We start from the raw sequence: 18,340 nt of genomic DNA, 5'->3' as shown, positions 1-18,340 counted from the left end.
CGAGCGGGCCAACCCGCCTCCGCGGCGGAAAACATGTGTAGCTTGCACAAAAGCCAAGCGACGATGCGACCACGGCCAACCCTCATGCTTGCGGTGTTCACGGCGGAAAATCGACTGCGTGTATCCAAGTCCGCCTTCCGCCAGATCGAAGTCATCGGCAGCACACCATACTCCGCAGAGCTTTAGATCACCTCTGCCGGAAAGCGACCCGACTCCCGCCGCTGCGACCCCTGTTCCCGCCACTCTGGACGCTTGTACGGATAATTCTCTTGTGTCGTGGTCACAGGGCCCAGACCTTCTTCCGCTGGATCTAGAGGACTTGGAAGATGTCAACTTCGATGTTGGGTTCGAGGATTTGATCAATACCGATGCTCTCTTGGATGGAGCATTATCCCTGCCGGTGGCACTTACACCCAAGCCCGACCAAATGTTGGTGCCCTCTCGCCACCACCCGCAAACCTCTCTGGAGGAGATGATAGCAAGCAGAATCCAGTATGCTCTCGACGTCATCAAGAAAGTGCCTTCATCTATGGTGTCTGAAAACCAGACCCCATGGTCACATCCCCACTTGTACAGAGCTTACATGCCCAGGGAGATGCAAGGTATGTCACTTCGCGGGTGGTCATGGAGCATTACTAACAATATTCTCGCCAGATGCACAAGCGTGCTGTGCTTTATATGCTGCGAAGAACCAATACAACGCCGCCATGATCCTGCGTACTATTCAAGCCAGGGCGCATGAGGTCCTCGCCGCTCCGCCGCCCAAAGGCAGGCTTGAAGCCCTCGCGCGCCTGCATGCTATACTCCTTTACCAAATCATCCGCATCTTCGATGGCGACATTCCCATGCGGGCTTCAGCCCAACAAAGCCTCACGGCCCTCGAGCCCGCGATGCTCGCTCTGCTGCCTTTCGTCAAATGGGAGTCATCTCAACCAACGACAGGTCCAGCAGAGGACCAGTCATTCTGTCCCACCAAGGAGTTCTGGCAAGAATGGATCTGGCAAGAGTCAGCTCGTCGCACCATCTTCTTCACGTGCTTCTTTCTCATCACACACCAGATGCTGATAGGACGAGAGCCGCCCAATGGGTGTTCGGACAGGTATATCTTCTGCCAGTCATGGACCATGTCGGCTCACCTCTGGGGCGCCCCGAATGTTGTCGACTTTGCCATTGCTTGGAGAGAGAAGAAGCACTTTGTGATTAATCAACAGTCCTTCAATGAGGCGTTGAGGGATGCTTCCGCGGATGATGTTGACTTGTTTGGCAGGATGCTAATGGTAGGAGCTCTCGGCATAGATGATACGAGGCTGTGGTTCTATAATCGAGGCGGCACACTATGATAGAAATGCATTTGAGTTAACCTCCACGAAATCTTGAATTTGGGAAAGCAAAGTAGACTATATCCTGTTCTTATGCTGGCGCCACTTGAGGTACGTAGTCCCTCAAGAAACACCCACCTTTACCATATGTAATTGAATGCCACTCGGCAGGGAGGCTTGGGCAAGGGCAGGTGATCCAGCAAGCCCACGGAGACTTACACAGCAGTCGAGGACAGCCGTTTACATCAAATGGAAAGGAAGATGGAATGCAAGTCTCGTTCTTCTCGTAAAGCTAGCTGATTGCCTCTCCCTGGGCTTTCCTGAGCACTTTGTGTTTGTCACGCATACTCAACGACCAAAATCAAAAGGCCAATCAATCTTTCCCAAGATCTTCTGTCGGTGGTATGCAAACCGAACCCTCGATGTCCCTCGCTCACCACTTCTCAAAGATCTTCGCGTGGGCATCTTGCTGGCCGGGGCTGGGAATACATCGGAGTTCATCCAGGCCGGGCTGATCCTGATCCTCGCACCGAACGAGCTTGAATTGCTCGATACGACCTCCATGCTTATTGACCGAGGTAGTAACGAGCTTAACTTGGTAGAGGCCATCGTAGCGAAAGCCGACCTTGGGGGCATACTTGAAGAGCATTTGCTTGCCCTTTCCGGCGGCAGCGCGGATGACTCGGACCATGTTTCCAGTAGCAAGACTGGCGACAAGGGCCTTGGTGCCCATAGTTCGGTCGGGAACCTTCTCAACATCTTGGTGCTTTTCGGAGCCCGAGCCGGAATACCAGACGACGTCGCCATTGTCAATGTCCGTAGAGTCCGAGGTTGGCGAGATCACAATACTGTAGGCGCCGCGGGTGATATTGCCGTGGATGCCGGCCTGGGATTGTCCATGGGCGCCATGGAACACAGCAGAAAGCTGGCGGGGATACTAGGCCCCGACCTTGAGACCGTTGTGTCCGTACTCCTTGCATTGGCGACGCGAGTGCTTGTAGTCCGGATTGAAGCGGATATTAATGCCAATGATGGTCAGGCCATGCATGATACCGTCAACTCCCCAGATAGGATGGTTGGCGGGGGGACGTGGAATGTTGTCAGTGAAGGTGATGACGGAAGTGGTTTTGGGAATCTCATCGTGGGTCTCCTCATTGACGGTCTTCTCATCGACGATTCTTTTAGCACGAACGCTATCATCGATCCACTGACGGAGACTGAGAGCACGAGACTGGTCACCGGCGGTGAAGAGACGCTGCTTCTCGGGGGGCTCTCCGTCGGAAATGGAGAGGAGGCGGGCGGCGAAGTCTCCATGGCGCTTAGCCTGGTCGGCGGTGATGCTCATTTCGTAGTAATCCTGGCAATCCTCCAAGTAGTTGAAGAAGTCGTAGATCTCCCTCTTGAGCAGGATGAAGGAAGGATTGTCAGTGGACTTGTTGATTCGGGACATCATGCCGATGCGGGCGATGGTGTTCTTGAGTTTGAACAGGTAGGTGGACAGCTCGTTCTTTTCGCCGGGACCGGGAACCTTGGGGCCGCCAGAGGTACCATCACCAGCGCAGGTACCGCCGATAAGCTTCGAGGCAGATGAGGCCATTTTTGGATCTCAGACTGTTGCTTCGAGGGTCTTCGGGGCGTTGCTGAAGCGTCGTCAATCGCTGTTCTATCCCCCTTGTCAGTAAAGTTCTTTGGAGGCAGAAAGAAACGTAGATATGTACTCACTAGACTGTAGCCGATTGGTTGTGATGAAAGAAATGTTTTCCCTCAAGTCGGAAGTGCTTGTTGACCAACTCACAAAAGTTGGAGTTTGTGTGAGGTGGTGATAACTGTGAAGCAGGAGAGAAACCTGAAAGAAAGTTCAGGAGGGAAGGAATTTCCAAAGGCGGCGAGGGCAGAGACCAGGCCTCGAGGCACCAACTAGAGCTCAACCGCTTTAGGCTATTGTTTTGAGGCACAAAAAGAGAGGTCTGATTATGTCGTCGGGGCTGTGATACAGTGAACACTCGGACCCGGAGCGGAGGTGTGGGTCCAAAGCACCGGCGAACGCGAGGTGGACTCAGGGTGGACTCGGGGACGAAGCAGTTACATGCACAAAGGCGATTATGCTTCTTGGGAAGACTGAAGTTATAAGGCACAGTTCAGTTTATTATGATGTGAGATATTAATCGTTCAACCAGGTATGCATTGCCGTTGAAGTCGTCAAGACAACACCACACTATTCGGGTGTAATTACACAATAAAATCGCACTTCATCTTAGTCATTTCCACCACAACCATGTGTGAACCCCCCAGCGGCGAATTGAGCTTTATTATTGCCAAAGCATCGCGCTCTGACCCAGATAGGAGTGTTAAAGTCGGCCTTCCACTCATTGCCGTCATCGTCCGGCTCGTCGAAATATTCAAACCTCCACATCGACAGGCCACCACCGATGCAGTCCTTGGCCTCCTTCATCAGCGTCTTCTGACCGAAATCATGGCTTGCCCAGCCGTAGCCGTGCATGACATAGCTGCTCCAATAGCCATGGTACCAGCCCTTGCAGTCGCCGCCGGCCTCCTTGGGGACCGGCCAGTGGCGGTTGTCTTTCTGGGGGTTGACCTGGTATGTGTAGTCGCCGTGGACGTACTCGCCGCCGAACTTCCAGTTCATAGGGTTTTCCGGGTCGTTGCCGTCGCAGTTGTTGATGACGGCCCACATCTTGTCAAGACACTCCTGCTTGTCGTAGTTGGTGCTCCCCTCGGCGATGGAGAGCAGAAAGCCGGTCTCGTCAGGCGTGCCCTTGTGGTATGTCTTCGCGTAGCTCCACCCAGACTGGCCTGTGGGACGAGTCACACTATCACAGAAGTCCTTGTAGTCCTCGTTGAGTCGGTCGCCTGATGCGTAGGCCTTGGACCCGTCTCCATTATGTTGCCAGCATGTGAACTTGTCCTGCGCCTCGCATGAGGGGGCTTCAATGTCCAGAACGGCAGCACGCGTGTCCACGAGAGTCTGTAAAGCGAAGGAAGCGATGGTGTAGTGACCCAGCTCATTGGGGTGGAAGTTCTTGCCGACCCAGTCCGGCAGTCCGATGGACGGGGGCTGGATCTCGTCGTCCGTGTCTCCGGGGCATCCAGGAGGTGAGGGGTTTCGGCGGTCCAGTTTGTGCTTGACCTCAGCGCCAGGGTTGGCCGAGTTGAATAGAAGTGAGTTGTATAGTTCAGTTTCAAGGTTGCGACGGGCGACTTCAGCTAGGGCAGCCCGCCTGGTCTCGGCCAGAGGCCCATACTCTTCCCACCTGCGTTTGAGGTCTACGTCGTCGTCGCTGACGCTGGTGTCGGGCTTGAAGAATTGTAGGTCGGGCTGCTCAGGGTCGGGGTAATCGCCTGATCCGTCCGGATCGCACATCTGGCCCTGAACACCGTCGTACACCCACGGGTCCCAGTTTGAGAAGCCGATCTTCCACTTATAGTCAGAATTGCTGGAGGTCTCTTCAACGACAGTCCTGATGATATTGTTGATCTGAACCACAAAGTCGTTAAAGGTGTTGCGGCGCTCAATGGTCAGGCCCGAATTGCCCGGCCAGAGCGTGGCATACGCCCAGGGCTGGTTTTGGCAGTCTTCCGTCTCGGTGTTGAAGAATTGAGCGTAGCCATTGTAGATGACGACGCCGTCGTCGTTCATCTTCTCATCCAGAGCCGCCATCAACTGCTTCATGTTGCCTTTGAGGATGGACTCCATGTTTGATTGGGCGATCGCGATGACGCTGTCGCAAGAAGAGTCGCCGCTGGGCACCAAGACGCACTTCTCGATCAGCTTGGCGAGGCAAAGGTCGTTGCCTCCGGCTGTCAACATGACCAAGTCCAGATCGCCTTCGAGAGCTTTGATCTGGTTGTAGATGCCGCCCGTTCTGTCGCCGCTGCATCCCACGAATTGGAAGTTCTCGACGCTGGGGCCTAGGGCGTCATTGACGATCATCGGCCAGGCTGTGTCGTAGCGGGAGCAGTACCAATTGGTGTTCTCCGGGTCGTCTAAGATGGGGTTGCCGAGAGGCTTGCCTGAACCTATGCCCGCCGTGTAACTATCGCCTACGGCGGCCCAGCGCTTGATCCAGCCATAGTCGCTGGGGTTGTCATCGCGCTTGCTAAGGCTACGTTTCTTCTGTCTCTTTGGAGCGAGGAAAGATGTTGATACGTTGCTGGCTTGAGAGAAGGGCACAACATAAGCCTCCACCAGAGCTAGCCCGAAAGCATGGGCAGCCAAGAGGAGCGCGATCCGCATGGCTGTAGTAAAGAAGCACGTACAAGCAAGAAGGCAGAGCAACAGTGAGCGGGTGTCTCTGCAGTCAGGGCTTGGAACTAGTAAAACGATGTTTGAAAAGAGTGAGATAGAGTCAAAGGTGATCTCAGAAACAGAATGCCTAAAGGACGGGAGTCGCGCGAGGGCGCGAGGACGGCTATCGAAGTGAACTCCCAAACTTGAGCTACGGCAGGCTGCGAGAGGGATAGGTACGGGAAATGGAAAACCAACTTCACATTCACAGTATCAGTCCAAGCAATGTTATCCAGACCTGATGCCGGTGATATTCCGACCGGAACGTCGGGGGCGGGTCGGCGGTCGTGGGTTGGGACTTTGGTATCCCTCCTCCCAAAGGATCCCAAAGCCAGGATCTGTGTGATAGTTCATCTCGGCGCTTTGCCACCACAATCATTCGAACTCATGGCTATCTGGCTGCCTAATGCAACAACGGCCACATTATGTCGACTGCCGTTACGTGTGATGTTCTTGGCGTTGAAGAATGCGCCGCCTGCTCGTTGGCCGCTCGAGCCGTGGAGAGCACTTCGGGCCGCACCCCGGTCGCCGGCAAATCATCATGGCATCGGTTTACCTCCATCTTGTCGTTTACGCATTGCCGAAGGAAGCTAGGGCTGACGGGGAAGCCACAATGCTTAATTTTATCCGTAGTCAGGCACCGATCATAGGATTGCGCTGCGCGCACCCACGTGGTGTCTAGCCGGGATCAAAAGCATGCCCCCAGGATACGTGTGCCAATTCGGCCATCAAACCACGTTAACAAAAGGGTCTTTTGTAAGGGTTCACCACAACTGCGGTGGAAATCCCAAAACGAGCCTTAGCGCTTACTTCAGATAAGCTTCTGTGGGGGATTCTTAATATGCAGGTCCGTCGACCAAGGTTATGGGCAACAGTACCGATACAAGCTCGCATTCAAGTGTCGAGCAGGGGTAGGATCCTACAAGCCACGAGCATGACCACCGCCCCTCGAATCACCAACAGCCCACGACAAAGATAGGGACGTTTGATGGATACCTGGCAGTTTCTGGCGACAAGAACACTTTCTGATGCATTCAATGAAATGATCTTAGTCGTTGCCCCAGTTGAGAGCACCGGCGAGAACCCCTTTTCCCCGTTTCTCTCTCTCTTCGTTTCAGCCAGATTCCGCCATCTACGTCCTTCTCTTCTCTCCTGAAAACGAAGAAAGCGATTGCCACTCTTTTGTCCTACTTCGTCAACCATGGCTTTGAGTTGCTCCCTTCGACGCCTCGCCCTGGCGTGCTTGGTCTTGGCTCCAGGTATCGCCCAAGCCATCATTGACAGAAATCATACGGCTGCCATGGCCAGACAAGTGCGTTTCCATAGAACTGGAAAATTAGCCAAAAGACAGGATGAAGGTGACGATGACTACGTATGCACCGCCACCAAAGGCTGCGATATTGGCTGCTGCGGGCCCTTGTAAGTCAACTATCAACTCCCTCTCGCTGAGCGAGCATCCAATCTCCTTTGTCCGTCAAGGATCTGGACTGACACGCAAGACGGCAGAGATGAGGAGGGAAATGGAGTATGCGGCCTGGGCCCGGACTTTTGCGGCGACGGGTGCACATCGACGTGCCACTACAAGTCTGAGTGCGATCCGGGCTGGGGCATCGAGTGGTCCAACGCCACAGCCTGCCCCTTGAACGTATGTTGCAGTGAGTATGGCTTCTGTGGCACCGATCCCGGATTCTGCGGCGGCGAGATCGTGTCCTCGCCGCAGTGTGATATCGCGGCCGGCAGCTCGAATGGCCGCACCATCGGCTACTATGAGGGCTGGAACTCGCAACGATCCTGCGGCACCATGACCCCAGAAGAGATTCCCAAGGGCTACTATACCCATCTGTTCTACTCTTTCTCGCTCATCAACCCTGAAACCTTCCGTCTGGAACCTATGGACGACACGACGGGCAGTCTGTACGGCTCTGTGTCTGCCCTGAAAAAGACGCAACCAGAGCTGCAGGTCTGGCTCGCCATTGGCGGATGGGCCATGAACGACCCGGGCGCGTGGCGGACGACCTTTTCGGATTTGGCCGCGAGCGAGAGTGCTCAGGATGAGTTCTTTGAGAGCTTGGTCACCTTCATGTCCACCTATAACTATGACGGTGTCGACATCGACTGGGAATACCCTGTGGCCGAAGACCGTGGTGGTATAGAAGCCGACTTTGACAACTTTGTCAACTTCATCTCACGTCTGCGCAACCGCTTGAATAACCTGGGCACGCCAAAGGGCCTGTCCATGACGCTACCTGCGTCATACTGGTACCTTAAAGGCTTTGACATTATCAACTTGGAGCCCCATGTCGACTTCTTCAACGTCATGACTTATGACATTCACGGTGTCTGGGACTCAACCATTGAATCTTTGGGTCCTTACGCCCACGCTCACACCAACTTAACCGAGATTGAGGAGGCTCTCAAGCTTCTCTGGCGAAACAATATCAACCCGAGCCGTGTCAACCTTGGTCTCGGCTTCTACGGCCGCTCTTTCACCATGAAGGACCCGAGCTGCATGGCCGCGGGATGTGAGTTCTCAGAAGGTGGCAACGGCGGAGCTTGCACTGGGACTGCTGGCGTCTTGTCTGCCCATGAAATCATGCAGATCATCGAGGACGGCGCGACCATGACTTTAGACCCCGTGGCTGGCGTGCAAATTGTCACCTGGGACTCGAATCAGTGGGTCTCATGGGATGATACCGAGACACTGAAAATGAAAGTGGACTACGCCAACCAAAGATGTCTGGGAGGCGTCATGATCTGGGCCGTCGATCTTGACGATGGCACTCTGATCAAAAGCCTGTCGGAAACTGGCAGGGAGACAACCATCATACTCGACGACCCTCCGGCGATCTCGGCCTGCTTCGGGACCACGTTGGAGGACATCTCCGGCAACGTCACGGATGCGAGTAGCTAGGCGTCTGGGCTGGGAGGTCAACCGGCGTGCTCTTTTTGTGTCCTGTAGTCTACCCTCAGTCAAAGCTGTTGACATCTTCAATTGATTCTGTTCATCCCTACTTAATATTCTATTCGAAATGGACGTGTCCTCAAGGTGCCTCTGTGTTATCACATGAATGATTGTGAATGCCATCAGGCCTTGGAATATGATTCAACGACACTTGTTTCGCGTGTTGAAAATCTGAACAGATTGACGTGGAAAGAAAGATTGGTAGTCAATCTACGAAGCTTAAGTAAATACACTAATGCCATTCGGCAACCGACCATGATCACAAGCACCCCGAGCCGCCAGAGGGACCAGACTGGCTGGTTTTGTACACCTTCTTGAAATTGGTTAAGGAATTGAGAAGGTCGAGTTTGGTTCCTTCAACGTTGGCGTACATGGTGTTCAAGGCGGCGATGTCCAAGCTGCTGGGCGCTAAGTTGATGGGGATTCTGCTGCCGTCCGGCTTCATCAAGATAGCATCTCGATTGTCGCTCTCAGGTGTGGGTTGGCCATTTGAGTTGCCTCCGGCACCCGAGGGGTAGATCATGATAGACTGCCAGTCGACGTCGTTCTCGCCGTGGCCGTTAGAGTGCGGGGTGCCGACTCCTGGCATAGGCAGGTATTCACTGGCGCTGAACCCGTTATTCTTGGCAATTTGCCAATTACTACACAACTGTTGGATTGTAATATCTCGAAATCCGCCTCCACCGGTCTGGAGGCGAAGACCACCATTCGCAGCCGTGTAGTAGTCCTTGAGGTTGTCACAGTTCCAGCCTCCCGGGTTGTTGGGGCCGAAGACTTCGCCACCGTCGGCGCCAGCAACACCCGCCCAGAACTTGGGATTTTGGTGTTCGTGATAGAGTCCCCAGGCATGACCAAGTTCGTGAGCAAAGTTGCCAACGACATCCAGCATGCCGATTTCAGTGCTGTCGCTGAGAAACATTTGTGGGCCAACCCCCCCGATCGTGCTGCTGGGGAACCCAACGGTGGTGGCCAGGACACCCTCGCGGTAATGCACCGTCAGGACTTCAGTGGCCTCGGATGTGCACACGTTGTCGTTGACCTCCTCGATTCTGAAGTTGCTGTCCAGTCCTTTGGAGATCCAGATTTTGCGCGCATCCTTCAGAAATTTCTTCAGCGTGCTCTTTTGCGCCGCTGTCGTTTCCTTCGCGAAGCAGTAGCGAATCACGCGGTTGGGCCACGGCCTTTGCGACGTCAATGATTGGTCTCTGGTAACATAATAGTACCGTTTGTCCAGCATGGAGCTATTGCTTCTGCTGACGAGCGCCGGTTGCCAGATGGAACTTCCAGCCAGCACATGGCTGCCAAACAAGAGGCAGAAAAGAGATAAAAAGAGCGTAAGGGGCACCATTATTTGCGTGAAGAGAGAAAAAAAGCCGTTTGAACGAGAGACTGATGTGATGACGGTGTCGAGACAAGATGCTGCACAGAAAGCAGACGAAGGGGAGGCCAGGAGAGGTAAAGTGAGCTGGCGGCAGCTTGTGTGTCAACTCGGAGACGTTCGTCCGATAGATTCACCTGCTTGCTTCTTCACAACCCCTGCTGACTGCAGCCTGGACATCGCGGGCCATCATCGCGTTTAAAGCCCGCCCGTCCCCGCGTAATCTCCATAGCGGCCGGCTCTATCGGTCAAGGGGGCCCCGGTCTTGTACCGGTACATGCCCCGCTTCCCACCCACCTTCCCGGCTCCTTCGCCGGAGATGTCGCCAAGTCTATACCGTCGTAAGATTCCTCATCCTTTGGGACAAAACATTCTCTGCAGAAGCGCAGAATTGCACATCAGGCACACACGATGCAGATGTTCAATAGTTCCATATTGCACATCCGATTGCTGAAAATTCGGTCCTTCCGAATCCTACAACGCGCCAGAGGCGTGAGATTAATGTTACTTTCGGTATGGATGCGAAGGACCACAATCTGGAGATACGCGGCATCATGGTTCACGAAAAGAACTTTTGTCACTAGATGGTGCCTCGAAGCTCTTGCAGATGTTCGAACTGATACCCGTGTCGTCCCGCCGAACTCAAAGTTCTCTGGTGTGTTCTCTGGCGACCGGACAACTCAATTCTGTTCACTCTTTCACCGACGGCTGGCTGCTTTCACTCTTTTAGCTTCACGGTCTGCATGAATACGCCATCCAACATGATACCGAGCCTCAGAGTTCGGGCAGCTGCCGCTTTGGCCATCGCCGTGGGCTATCAGCATGCCCTCGCCCAAGACACATCGCCATCCGGCGCCACAATGGACGGAATAGCCTGGGACTGCAGCGGTTGGCACACCGTCGTCTCTGGCGACACATGCTATTCCATTGAGCAGCAGTACGGCATCACAGAGGCCGAATTTCTTGCGTGGAACCCGGCCGTGTCTAGCGACTGCGGTACCAACTTCTGGCCCGACTACTCATACTGCGTCAGGGTCGGAGCTCCGGGCCCGACAATGGAAGGCATCGCAAGCAACTGTGATGCCTGGCACACCGTCGTATCAGGAGACTCGTGCTACAGCATAGAGCAGGAGTACAGCGTTACGGCTGATCAGTTCTTCGAGTGGAATCCTGCTGTATCGACTGACTGCGCCACCAACTTCTGGCCAGACTACAGCTACTGTGTCGGCATCAACGAAAACCAAGGCTCCACGACCAGCAGTGCCTCCTCGGCAACTGTCACTTCGACTGCCGCTATTACAAGCAGCACAAGGACGAGCGTGAACACCACAACGACTCCGTACTCGACACGCTATCCCGTCACTTCGTTCAATCTCACGGCGCCGTACACAGCTACGGCCCTGCCTCCACAGCGGACTCTGTCTGGTCAACCGAGTTACTGCAATACATGGCACATGGTAGCGGGAGGCCAGACGTGTGAGGATGTTGTCAACTACTACAGCAACAGACTGACGCTCGAGCAACTGTAAGTCTGAATCTTCTAGACGTCTGACTCAAACTGCGACTGACTTAATGCTCTTTGCTTTCAAGCCTCGAGTACAATCCTACTATTGGACAAGATTGCAGCGGCTTGTATACAGGCTGGTACATCTGCGTCGGCATCCAGTCCCAAACCTCTTCGAGGATAGAGTGGTACACGCCTCAGACCAACTTCACCGCGCCGGCGTCTACACCCTATCCTGGCTATGTAGCCACTGCTGTTGCCAGCTACACCGCATCTCCGCAGCAGACGGGCATCCCCAGCAGCTGCCAAAACTACTACCAGGCCCAGGCAGACGATACTTGCACGACCGTTCTCGATGTATACGACTACATCACGGAGGAGCAATTCTTTAGCTGGAACCCGGCCCTCAACGGTGACTGCCTGGGTCTCTGGTCCGGCTACTACTACTGCGTTGCCAACTTTGCGGCCGCAAGCGATGTACCTATGCCTCCCACAGTCACGAGCGGAGCGTCTCCCACGGCAACAGGAACCATTAGCACCTGTGAGAAGTGGTATATCACCCGGGTCAACGACGACTGCGCCACCGTCGCCGCATGGTTCGGGACCTTCTCCGAGTCCGACTTCATCTCCTGGAACCCGAGTGTCGGGTCATCATGCGCCAACATCCAACAGGACACGTATTACTGCGTAGGTGTTCCAGGAACGGCCACGACGCGCTCCAACGCCGTGACGACAACTGTGCCCGCGAGCATGCCGACTCAGACGGGTGTCGTGTCTGGCTGTACTCAATTTTGGCTTGTGTCGCCGTCCGACACGTGTGATACCATTATCGAGGACAGCGGCGTCGTCAACGCCACTATCTTTCACGCGTGGAACCCGGCCGTCGGGTCTGATTGTGCTGGCCTGAAGGTAGACTACTACGTTTGTGTCAGTACCAGTGAGTGGGAGACCATCGCCCCCATCAGCACTGTTACTATCTCGGCCGGCCAAACCATTGTACCCAGCACGACGGTTGCCTCAAACTCGGCGTCAGCGTCTGCATCTTCGTCTACGACATCGTCTGCTGGCGCCTCGACGACGACCAGCACTGCCGTGACAACGCCGTCGCCGTTCATGCCGGGTATGGTAGACGGATGTGTCAGGTTCTACTTCCGCGGCAGCGATGCAGCTGCCCTGTACTGCTATGATATCGCTTCATATGCGGGCATCGCCCTCAGCGACTTTTACACATGGAACCCGCAGGTCGGCACCGATTGCACCAACCTGTGGGCTGATACGTGGTATTGCATCGGCCTCTCGGGGTCGACTCCGACGACGATCTCATCGGGTGTGCCTACTCCGGCCTGAACTGCGTCCTAGAGAGACTATTAAGGCTTTTTATTTCATGTATATATGCATCGAATCAATTTCATCTTATCGTTACTGGTGCTTAGAAGTTAACCTAACCAACTCCCTTGGAGCGCTTATTTGGCATGAAAGTAATTACCAGGAGACTAACTACTAGAGTAAGTATAGGCTTAGCTCTGATTAATCTCTGGCTTTCAAACATTGATGCCGTACACTAGAATCTACAAAGACGGAGACAGTTGGGTTAGAACATGAGCTATGGGAAGAGTCAAGTTTGCAAACTGCGCAAGGGGTCAATTGCCCTGGACTTATTCTAATAGAAGCTGAGACGCCCATGTTAAGCAAGCCCATCTCCGTAAATCTGTTTGAGTCTCCCTATGTTTCTGAGAAGCAACTGACCATCTTGGAAACATTTTTCACTTCATTCCTAGTAGATCGAGATATTTGACAGCATCTCGTCTAATCTTTCCACTGAAACTATCAAATAGAGAAGGAAACTTCCAGCCTTCGGATGAGGTCTATTATTGAATTGAGTAGCTGGCTTTCAGAAGAGCTCTAGAATACGATCAGATAAAACACCGCTTGATTGGGAAACAAACACCCCTGAACTCCTGGTGTAATCCGTCCTTGCAGATGCATACATTTTCAAGACAAAAGATGAGCTAATCGTGAGCTTCTTGCCTAGACCTTTTTGGGCTATTAATGGTCGTTTTCAGCGAAGGTTTGGATTAATATGAGTACAATCAAAACTTGTGAAATGAATGAGATCTTGGATGCGTTTAGCTCGGACCTCAACGGTCACCTCAGGTGACATCGCCAATGCAGCTATAAGTTCTCTTTCAATCGAGTAAGCGAGCCCACTCTCAAATCAAATAATTGCAACCTCGTTCGCAAAGCCATTGACCACTCGCTCAAAAGCTTTAGAGTAAACGCACATGTATGCGTCAAGACATGGCTTTTCTTCTGCAGGTCCTAGAAAAGGTTGGAGCTGCAACCTTCAGTCAATTCTTTGCGGATCAACGGGAATAAAGAGACAACATACCACCCAACAAAAATAGATTTTTTTGCAGCCTGATCACACTTGATACTCAAAAAGGGAAACGCAAAGAGAAGACCCATCTTGACGCGACGCCCATTTTGAGAACCTGCAGGAATACCCCCTCATTGTTGGTGCTTTGAGACCTTGGCAACGGCTACCTACAGACAATTTGACAAACAACAGTACCTGCCACATCGGCACATAGAAGAAAGGGGGTTGCACGGCAGAGAGCTCTTGAAAAGTGGCATGAATTCTTCTTCCTTTTCATTTTCGTGCTCCCTCAGTCCTCGTCTTTCAGTTTCACCGCAGTCCTCTATCCAGCCTGTATCCCCTGCCGCCACGATGGCGCCCCTCCCGCCGTCTCTGGCAGACTTGTACTACTCGTACAAGGATTCTACGAACTACGTACTTGGGTGGATGCGATTGAACTGCCGACCAAGCGAGGCTGTACCGGCAGAAGAGAAATTAAAAACCACGGCGGAAATCATCAACGCGGCCAAAAGAGTTCGGGACCTGAAGAAGGAGGTTCCTCGGTCTGTACTTGCATCACTCGCAGATGCCATCAAAACCCGGCAAAAGGTCCTTGAGATTGTCAGAGGCTTAGAGGTATCTGCAAACGGCCAAAATGATGCCGACAGCCACCGCACACATGCGGCATTCATCCAACGGTAGGTATCTTTCCCGAGTTTCTCCCCTCCTGGATGCAAATCGGGCGCTTGTGATCTTGCTCCTCTCACTGACAAATGCAGGCTGTCCAATGTTCTCGAGATCCTGATGCCGCTCAGGGCAGCAAACGCGGCGAACTCTGTGCTTTCACCAGATGAGGCCCGCATGATGCAAACCAGCAACCGATTTGAGGGACTTGATCTGCTTCAAGATGTTGAGTCAAGCGACTCTGAGAGCAACAGTAGCGACGGTCCCTTAGAGCCCTCGGCAATTGAGGAACCTGCCGAAGAAGTCTCCGAGAATAAATCTGACAGCCATCGAGAGTTGCTGGGATATGATGGTATTGTCCTTGAGGATGACGACATAGGAGAGTGGATTGAGTTGACGCACTTCATCTACGTAAGAATTTCAAGACGTATCGAATACGCAGTCCATTTGTGCTGACAAAAACCAGGAATGGGACTCCATCTGCAAAGTCGTTAACGACTGCTGGGTCGAAGCAGCAGAGGGCAAGATTCCCATCTTGATGGCTGCCTGGGTCTCGAACATGGCCTTCAAACAGGCTGGGCAGATTTTCGAACGCAAGATTCCCAAAATAGTCAAGACCTACGACGAGCTTGTGGAAAAGTGGATGTACCACAAAAGCAAGGGCATCGATCTCATGTTCGACGACGACGAGGGTCTGCTGGACCAAGGCCGTGGACGTTTCGCTAACCTGAACGGTCTCTGCCACCCGGGCGAAGTGCTGCAGTATCGTCGTACCAAGGGCAAATACAAGGTCGCTCGCCGTGAAGCTGCCGACCGCAGGGACCCGGTGACCATCATACAACCTCCATGGGCTTGGTTGCAAGCTCAAGAGAAAGCGGATGTCATCCATGACGACCTCGCATTTGACATGTTCCAGGAGAGCATGCGCTTGCTTCTTGAGAACGGCCGCGGCATTGCCGGAGTGGAATCATTCCGAGGGCCCGGCCGGGCATGCGAGCCTTTGCTTATGCTCTGGAAAGAAGCCCTCGATGAGCCCGAGAAACCTCTGTCCGCGAAGCTGGTGTTCGGTCTCGAGATGGTATTGTCGACCTTCAAGTCTTTCCTCTGGCCAGACGTCATGACGAACAAGACCAACTGTCGCATTGCTGCCTTGAAGTTCGCACAGGATGTCAAGTCGAACTTGGCGCAAACTCTCGATATCCTGCAGAAAGATGCTGGTCCTGAAAAGAGCCGGACCCGGCAAGAACACGAAGACCGTCTCATTTCAATGATCGCCAAGATGGACATGTTCTGCCGTGAGAAGCGCTTCGACTTGTACTATCAAGCTCCCTGGATCGCGGGATGCCACATGCTCGAGTTCCACACCCTTGCGATGCACGATGGTGTCTATGTCTGCAGTGTGAGCGGTCACGTTTGCGCAACGCTGCATATGTATAACGCCCTGCGCCAAGTGGGCAACAAACCGATCAAGTCGATCCCTATCCTGGACTTTCTCTGCGAGATATTCAAAGACCGTCTGTTCTTCGGCGCGTTTCCGAAGAAGAAGTTCAGCACGTACTTCCGGAGAGCCCAAGGATGTGGCATCCAGAAAAACAAAGACCTCGTGGGTTGGTATGCCTCTGGACTGGCGCAACCGTTCACCAAAGACGCCTATCGCAAAAGCCACATGGATACGGAGACCATTTCTCTGTTCCATACCGCCCACATGTGGGACTATACACCCAAGCGTTGGAGTTTCTGGAACGAGATCTTTGGAGATCCAGACAGGAAGGCTTCAGAGAAGGAGGCGAAACGGCTTGAGAGATGGGTCAGCTTGCAGCCTATGAACATGATCATCGAGGGCGTCAAGCACAAAGTTCTGCCAGAAGTGAAGGGTGAGAAACCAGTCGCGCGCCTCAACTTCTTCGCCGTTTTCCGTCTCTGCGTCCGCATCATGGAGCGCTTCGCGAAAGATCTTCCCAAGGTCGCGCGTTTGAATGTGAATAAAAGTATGCTCCCGCAGGGGGCCGGGCTTGGGTCCCTATATGTGGACATAATCTTGGATGACTTTTCGGCGCAATTGGACGATGACTACGCTCGGAGGCACATAGAGGAGTTTCCTGGCTTGATTGAGTGTCGTAGGATTTTTGAGAGCCTGCAGGAGAATCCGGATGTGGCGAGCTACTTGTGGTCTTTTTGAACGCTGGCTTCATTAGCATAACCCAGGAGACATTGATGCATTGACTCTTTTTCTCGCCTAGAATCGCTGATGACTTTCATTTCTTTGCCCTCTTACTTTCCAGAATAATGGCAACTGACCTACCTAGCAGATCCGCTGTGCCGCAAAAGCCTTACTTACAACATGTGGTCCGTAGTTGGGCAAGGCAGAATCCAGGGCTCACATGACCAGATCATCAGCCAAGAACACGAAAGCCAAGTAAGCCTAGCCACCAAAGCTTGTGACTTGTCAGCATTCTTCAATCCCTTCTGGGACTAATGGGGCGGCCCGTCACGTAGGCAGGGCGTAAGGAGCTTAACCGACCAGCTGCAGCAACGTTCATCACGCTTTATCCGCAGGATTTAGTAAGGCTTGGCTATCGAATCATTGGTGGTATAATGCGCCTCTTCGAACAATGTACCTAGGCATCGCCTCGCCGTAGAAGCTTATAAACAGTGATCCACTCTTGCGATACTTTTGGCGATGGAAGAGAGAAGTCCTCCATACTCTCATTCCATAAGAACTAGCACGCCAAGAAACGGCCATGAGCAGCACTCAGAATAAGGATTACGACCCTTCCGTCTTTAGCCAAGACACCATCGTCGGCTCCGACACCGCTTCCATCCGCCCTCTTATCCGCGACGCCGATGACGCCGGCGCTGGCTCCGCTCCTCTCCGCGGCACTGATCGCCAGCCTGTCGCGGCCGACAACTACCACATCGTCTCAACGCGGGTAGTCAAGGAAATCCCCAAGTCCGCCACCAAACCACCCGCAGACCCAAACTCGGCCTTCAGCAAACTCAAGAACATGCTGAAGCCGCCCGTCGCGAAGGCGGTTGAGGCGCTGCCTAGCACTGAGGGCAAGACGTATCATATCGATGAGCAGGGGCGCATCATCGAGACCACGGTTAGAAGAGCAGGTAAGACTCGCGAGTGCCAGACCACGCCGATATGACTACTGACATGGTGTAATGCAGCTGTGCAGAAGGGCATTCTGTCTGCTGGAACTGGCGGCGGAGGCAGTTAAAGTGAATTTTGAAATGTGTTTTTGTTTTATCAGATACTAGTAGTCTATTCCACAATGAAAATCCTTTTTGCCTACCTCTTTCCCGTGAGGGCCAGGAACAAAACTTCTGCAGCGTAGGCTTTTTGTCGCTGGTGCCGTTGAGTAAGGATTATATCAAGTCAAATGCGGCCGTAAAGGTCAAGAGTTGATTCACAGTTGTTAACGCAGAACACGTGAGTGAGAACATGTATGACTGGCTGTCCCCAACACCTTAGAAGTTAGAGTTACCGAACCTACGGAAGTGGCTGACAGTCCACTCATGATACGTGTCTCCTTGACTATTTCACTGTTATGGCTTTTCTCCTTAAGTTCAACCTGGACCCGAATGACGTACCAGAGCCTACCTACCCACGCCAAGGACGTTCAACGTCAAGTTTCGCATGCGTTAGCAATTCCCTGTCGTCCTTCCTTGCATAACGAATCGAGACACACTGGAAAGAAGATGAAGTGACCTTAACACAATAGCCGACAAGGACCAAGATTCTGAGGACCCGTCGTATTGTCTATGAGTGCGAGATTCGACTAACCATCGATCTCCTCACGATAGTCTACTTCCATCACCATGATA

General features: G+C 53.2%; 8 protein-coding genes across 8 annotated transcripts; 5 read left to right on the top strand and 3 right to left on the bottom strand.

Annotated features, from left to right (window-relative positions):
• Positions 1–63: 63 nt before the first annotated feature.
• gsfR2-4 (Transcription factor gsfR2) lies at positions 64–1,340 on the top strand (the record flags this gene model as incomplete). The annotated part of the gene is made up of 3 exons (XM_032022410.1): positions 64–128; positions 187–602; positions 655–1,340. The coding sequence occupies 3 exons, from the start codon at positions 64–66 to the stop codon at positions 1,338–1,340; spliced, it is 1,167 nt and encodes a 388-aa protein (XP_031880634.1).
• A 412-nt stretch (positions 1,341–1,752) lies between these two features.
• On the bottom strand, positions 1,753–2,916 carry ORTH2 (E3 ubiquitin-protein ligase ORTHRUS 2; the record flags this gene model as incomplete). Its single annotated transcript, XM_032022411.1, has 2 exons — positions 1,753–2,205; positions 2,269–2,916. The coding sequence occupies 2 exons, from the start codon at positions 2,914–2,916 to the stop codon at positions 1,753–1,755; spliced, it is 1,101 nt and encodes a 366-aa protein (XP_031880633.1).
• A 657-nt stretch (positions 2,917–3,573) lies between these two features.
• Lipase 1 (Lipase 1) lies at positions 3,574–5,574 on the bottom strand (the record flags this gene model as incomplete). Its single annotated transcript, XM_032022412.1, has 1 exon — positions 3,574–5,574. The coding sequence occupies one exon, from the start codon at positions 5,572–5,574 to the stop codon at positions 3,574–3,576; it is 2,001 nt and encodes a 666-aa protein (XP_031880632.1).
• A 1,252-nt stretch (positions 5,575–6,826) lies between these two features.
• KTXA-2 (Killer toxin subunits alpha/beta) lies at positions 6,827–8,536 on the top strand (the record flags this gene model as incomplete). The annotated part of the gene is made up of 2 exons (XM_032022413.1): positions 6,827–7,044; positions 7,132–8,536. 2 exons carry the CDS (start codon positions 6,827–6,829, stop codon positions 8,534–8,536), a joined length of 1,623 nt encoding a protein of 540 aa, XP_031880755.1.
• Positions 8,537–8,846: 310 nt separating this feature from the next.
• CGGC5_v004685 (uncharacterized protein) lies at positions 8,847–9,824 on the bottom strand (the record flags this gene model as incomplete). Its single annotated transcript, XM_032022414.1, has 1 exon — positions 8,847–9,824. The coding sequence occupies one exon, from the start codon at positions 9,822–9,824 to the stop codon at positions 8,847–8,849; it is 978 nt and encodes a 325-aa protein (XP_031880754.1).
• A 902-nt stretch (positions 9,825–10,726) lies between these two features.
• Positions 10,727–12,816, top strand: CGGC5_v004684 (LysM domain-containing protein; the record flags this gene model as incomplete). Its single annotated transcript, XM_032022415.1, has 2 exons — positions 10,727–11,490; positions 11,556–12,816. 2 exons carry the CDS (start codon positions 10,727–10,729, stop codon positions 12,814–12,816), a joined length of 2,025 nt encoding a protein of 674 aa, XP_031880753.1.
• A 1,381-nt stretch (positions 12,817–14,197) lies between these two features.
• Positions 14,198–16,688, top strand: CGGC5_v004683 (uncharacterized protein; the record flags this gene model as incomplete). Its single annotated transcript, XM_032022416.1, has 3 exons — positions 14,198–14,523; positions 14,605–14,920; positions 14,976–16,688. The coding sequence occupies 3 exons, from the start codon at positions 14,198–14,200 to the stop codon at positions 16,686–16,688; spliced, it is 2,355 nt and encodes a 784-aa protein (XP_031880752.1).
• Positions 16,689–17,250: 562 nt separating this feature from the next.
• On the top strand, positions 17,251–17,733 carry CGGC5_v004682 (uncharacterized protein; the record flags this gene model as incomplete). The annotated part of the gene is made up of 2 exons (XM_032022417.1): positions 17,251–17,626; positions 17,684–17,733. 2 exons carry the CDS (start codon positions 17,251–17,253, stop codon positions 17,731–17,733), a joined length of 426 nt encoding a protein of 141 aa, XP_031880772.1.
• Between the last annotated feature and the right edge of the window lie 607 nt (positions 17,734–18,340).

Source organism: Colletotrichum fructicola, assembly GCF_000319635.2.
Source record: "Colletotrichum fructicola Nara gc5 chromosome Unknown KSG_Nara_v1_contig02, whole genome shotgun sequence".
NCBI lineage: Eukaryota > Fungi > Ascomycota > Sordariomycetes > Glomerellales > Glomerellaceae > Colletotrichum > Colletotrichum fructicola.
The sequence above is the reverse complement of the archived record's forward strand: the minus strand, read 5'-3'. Positions and strand labels throughout refer to the sequence as shown.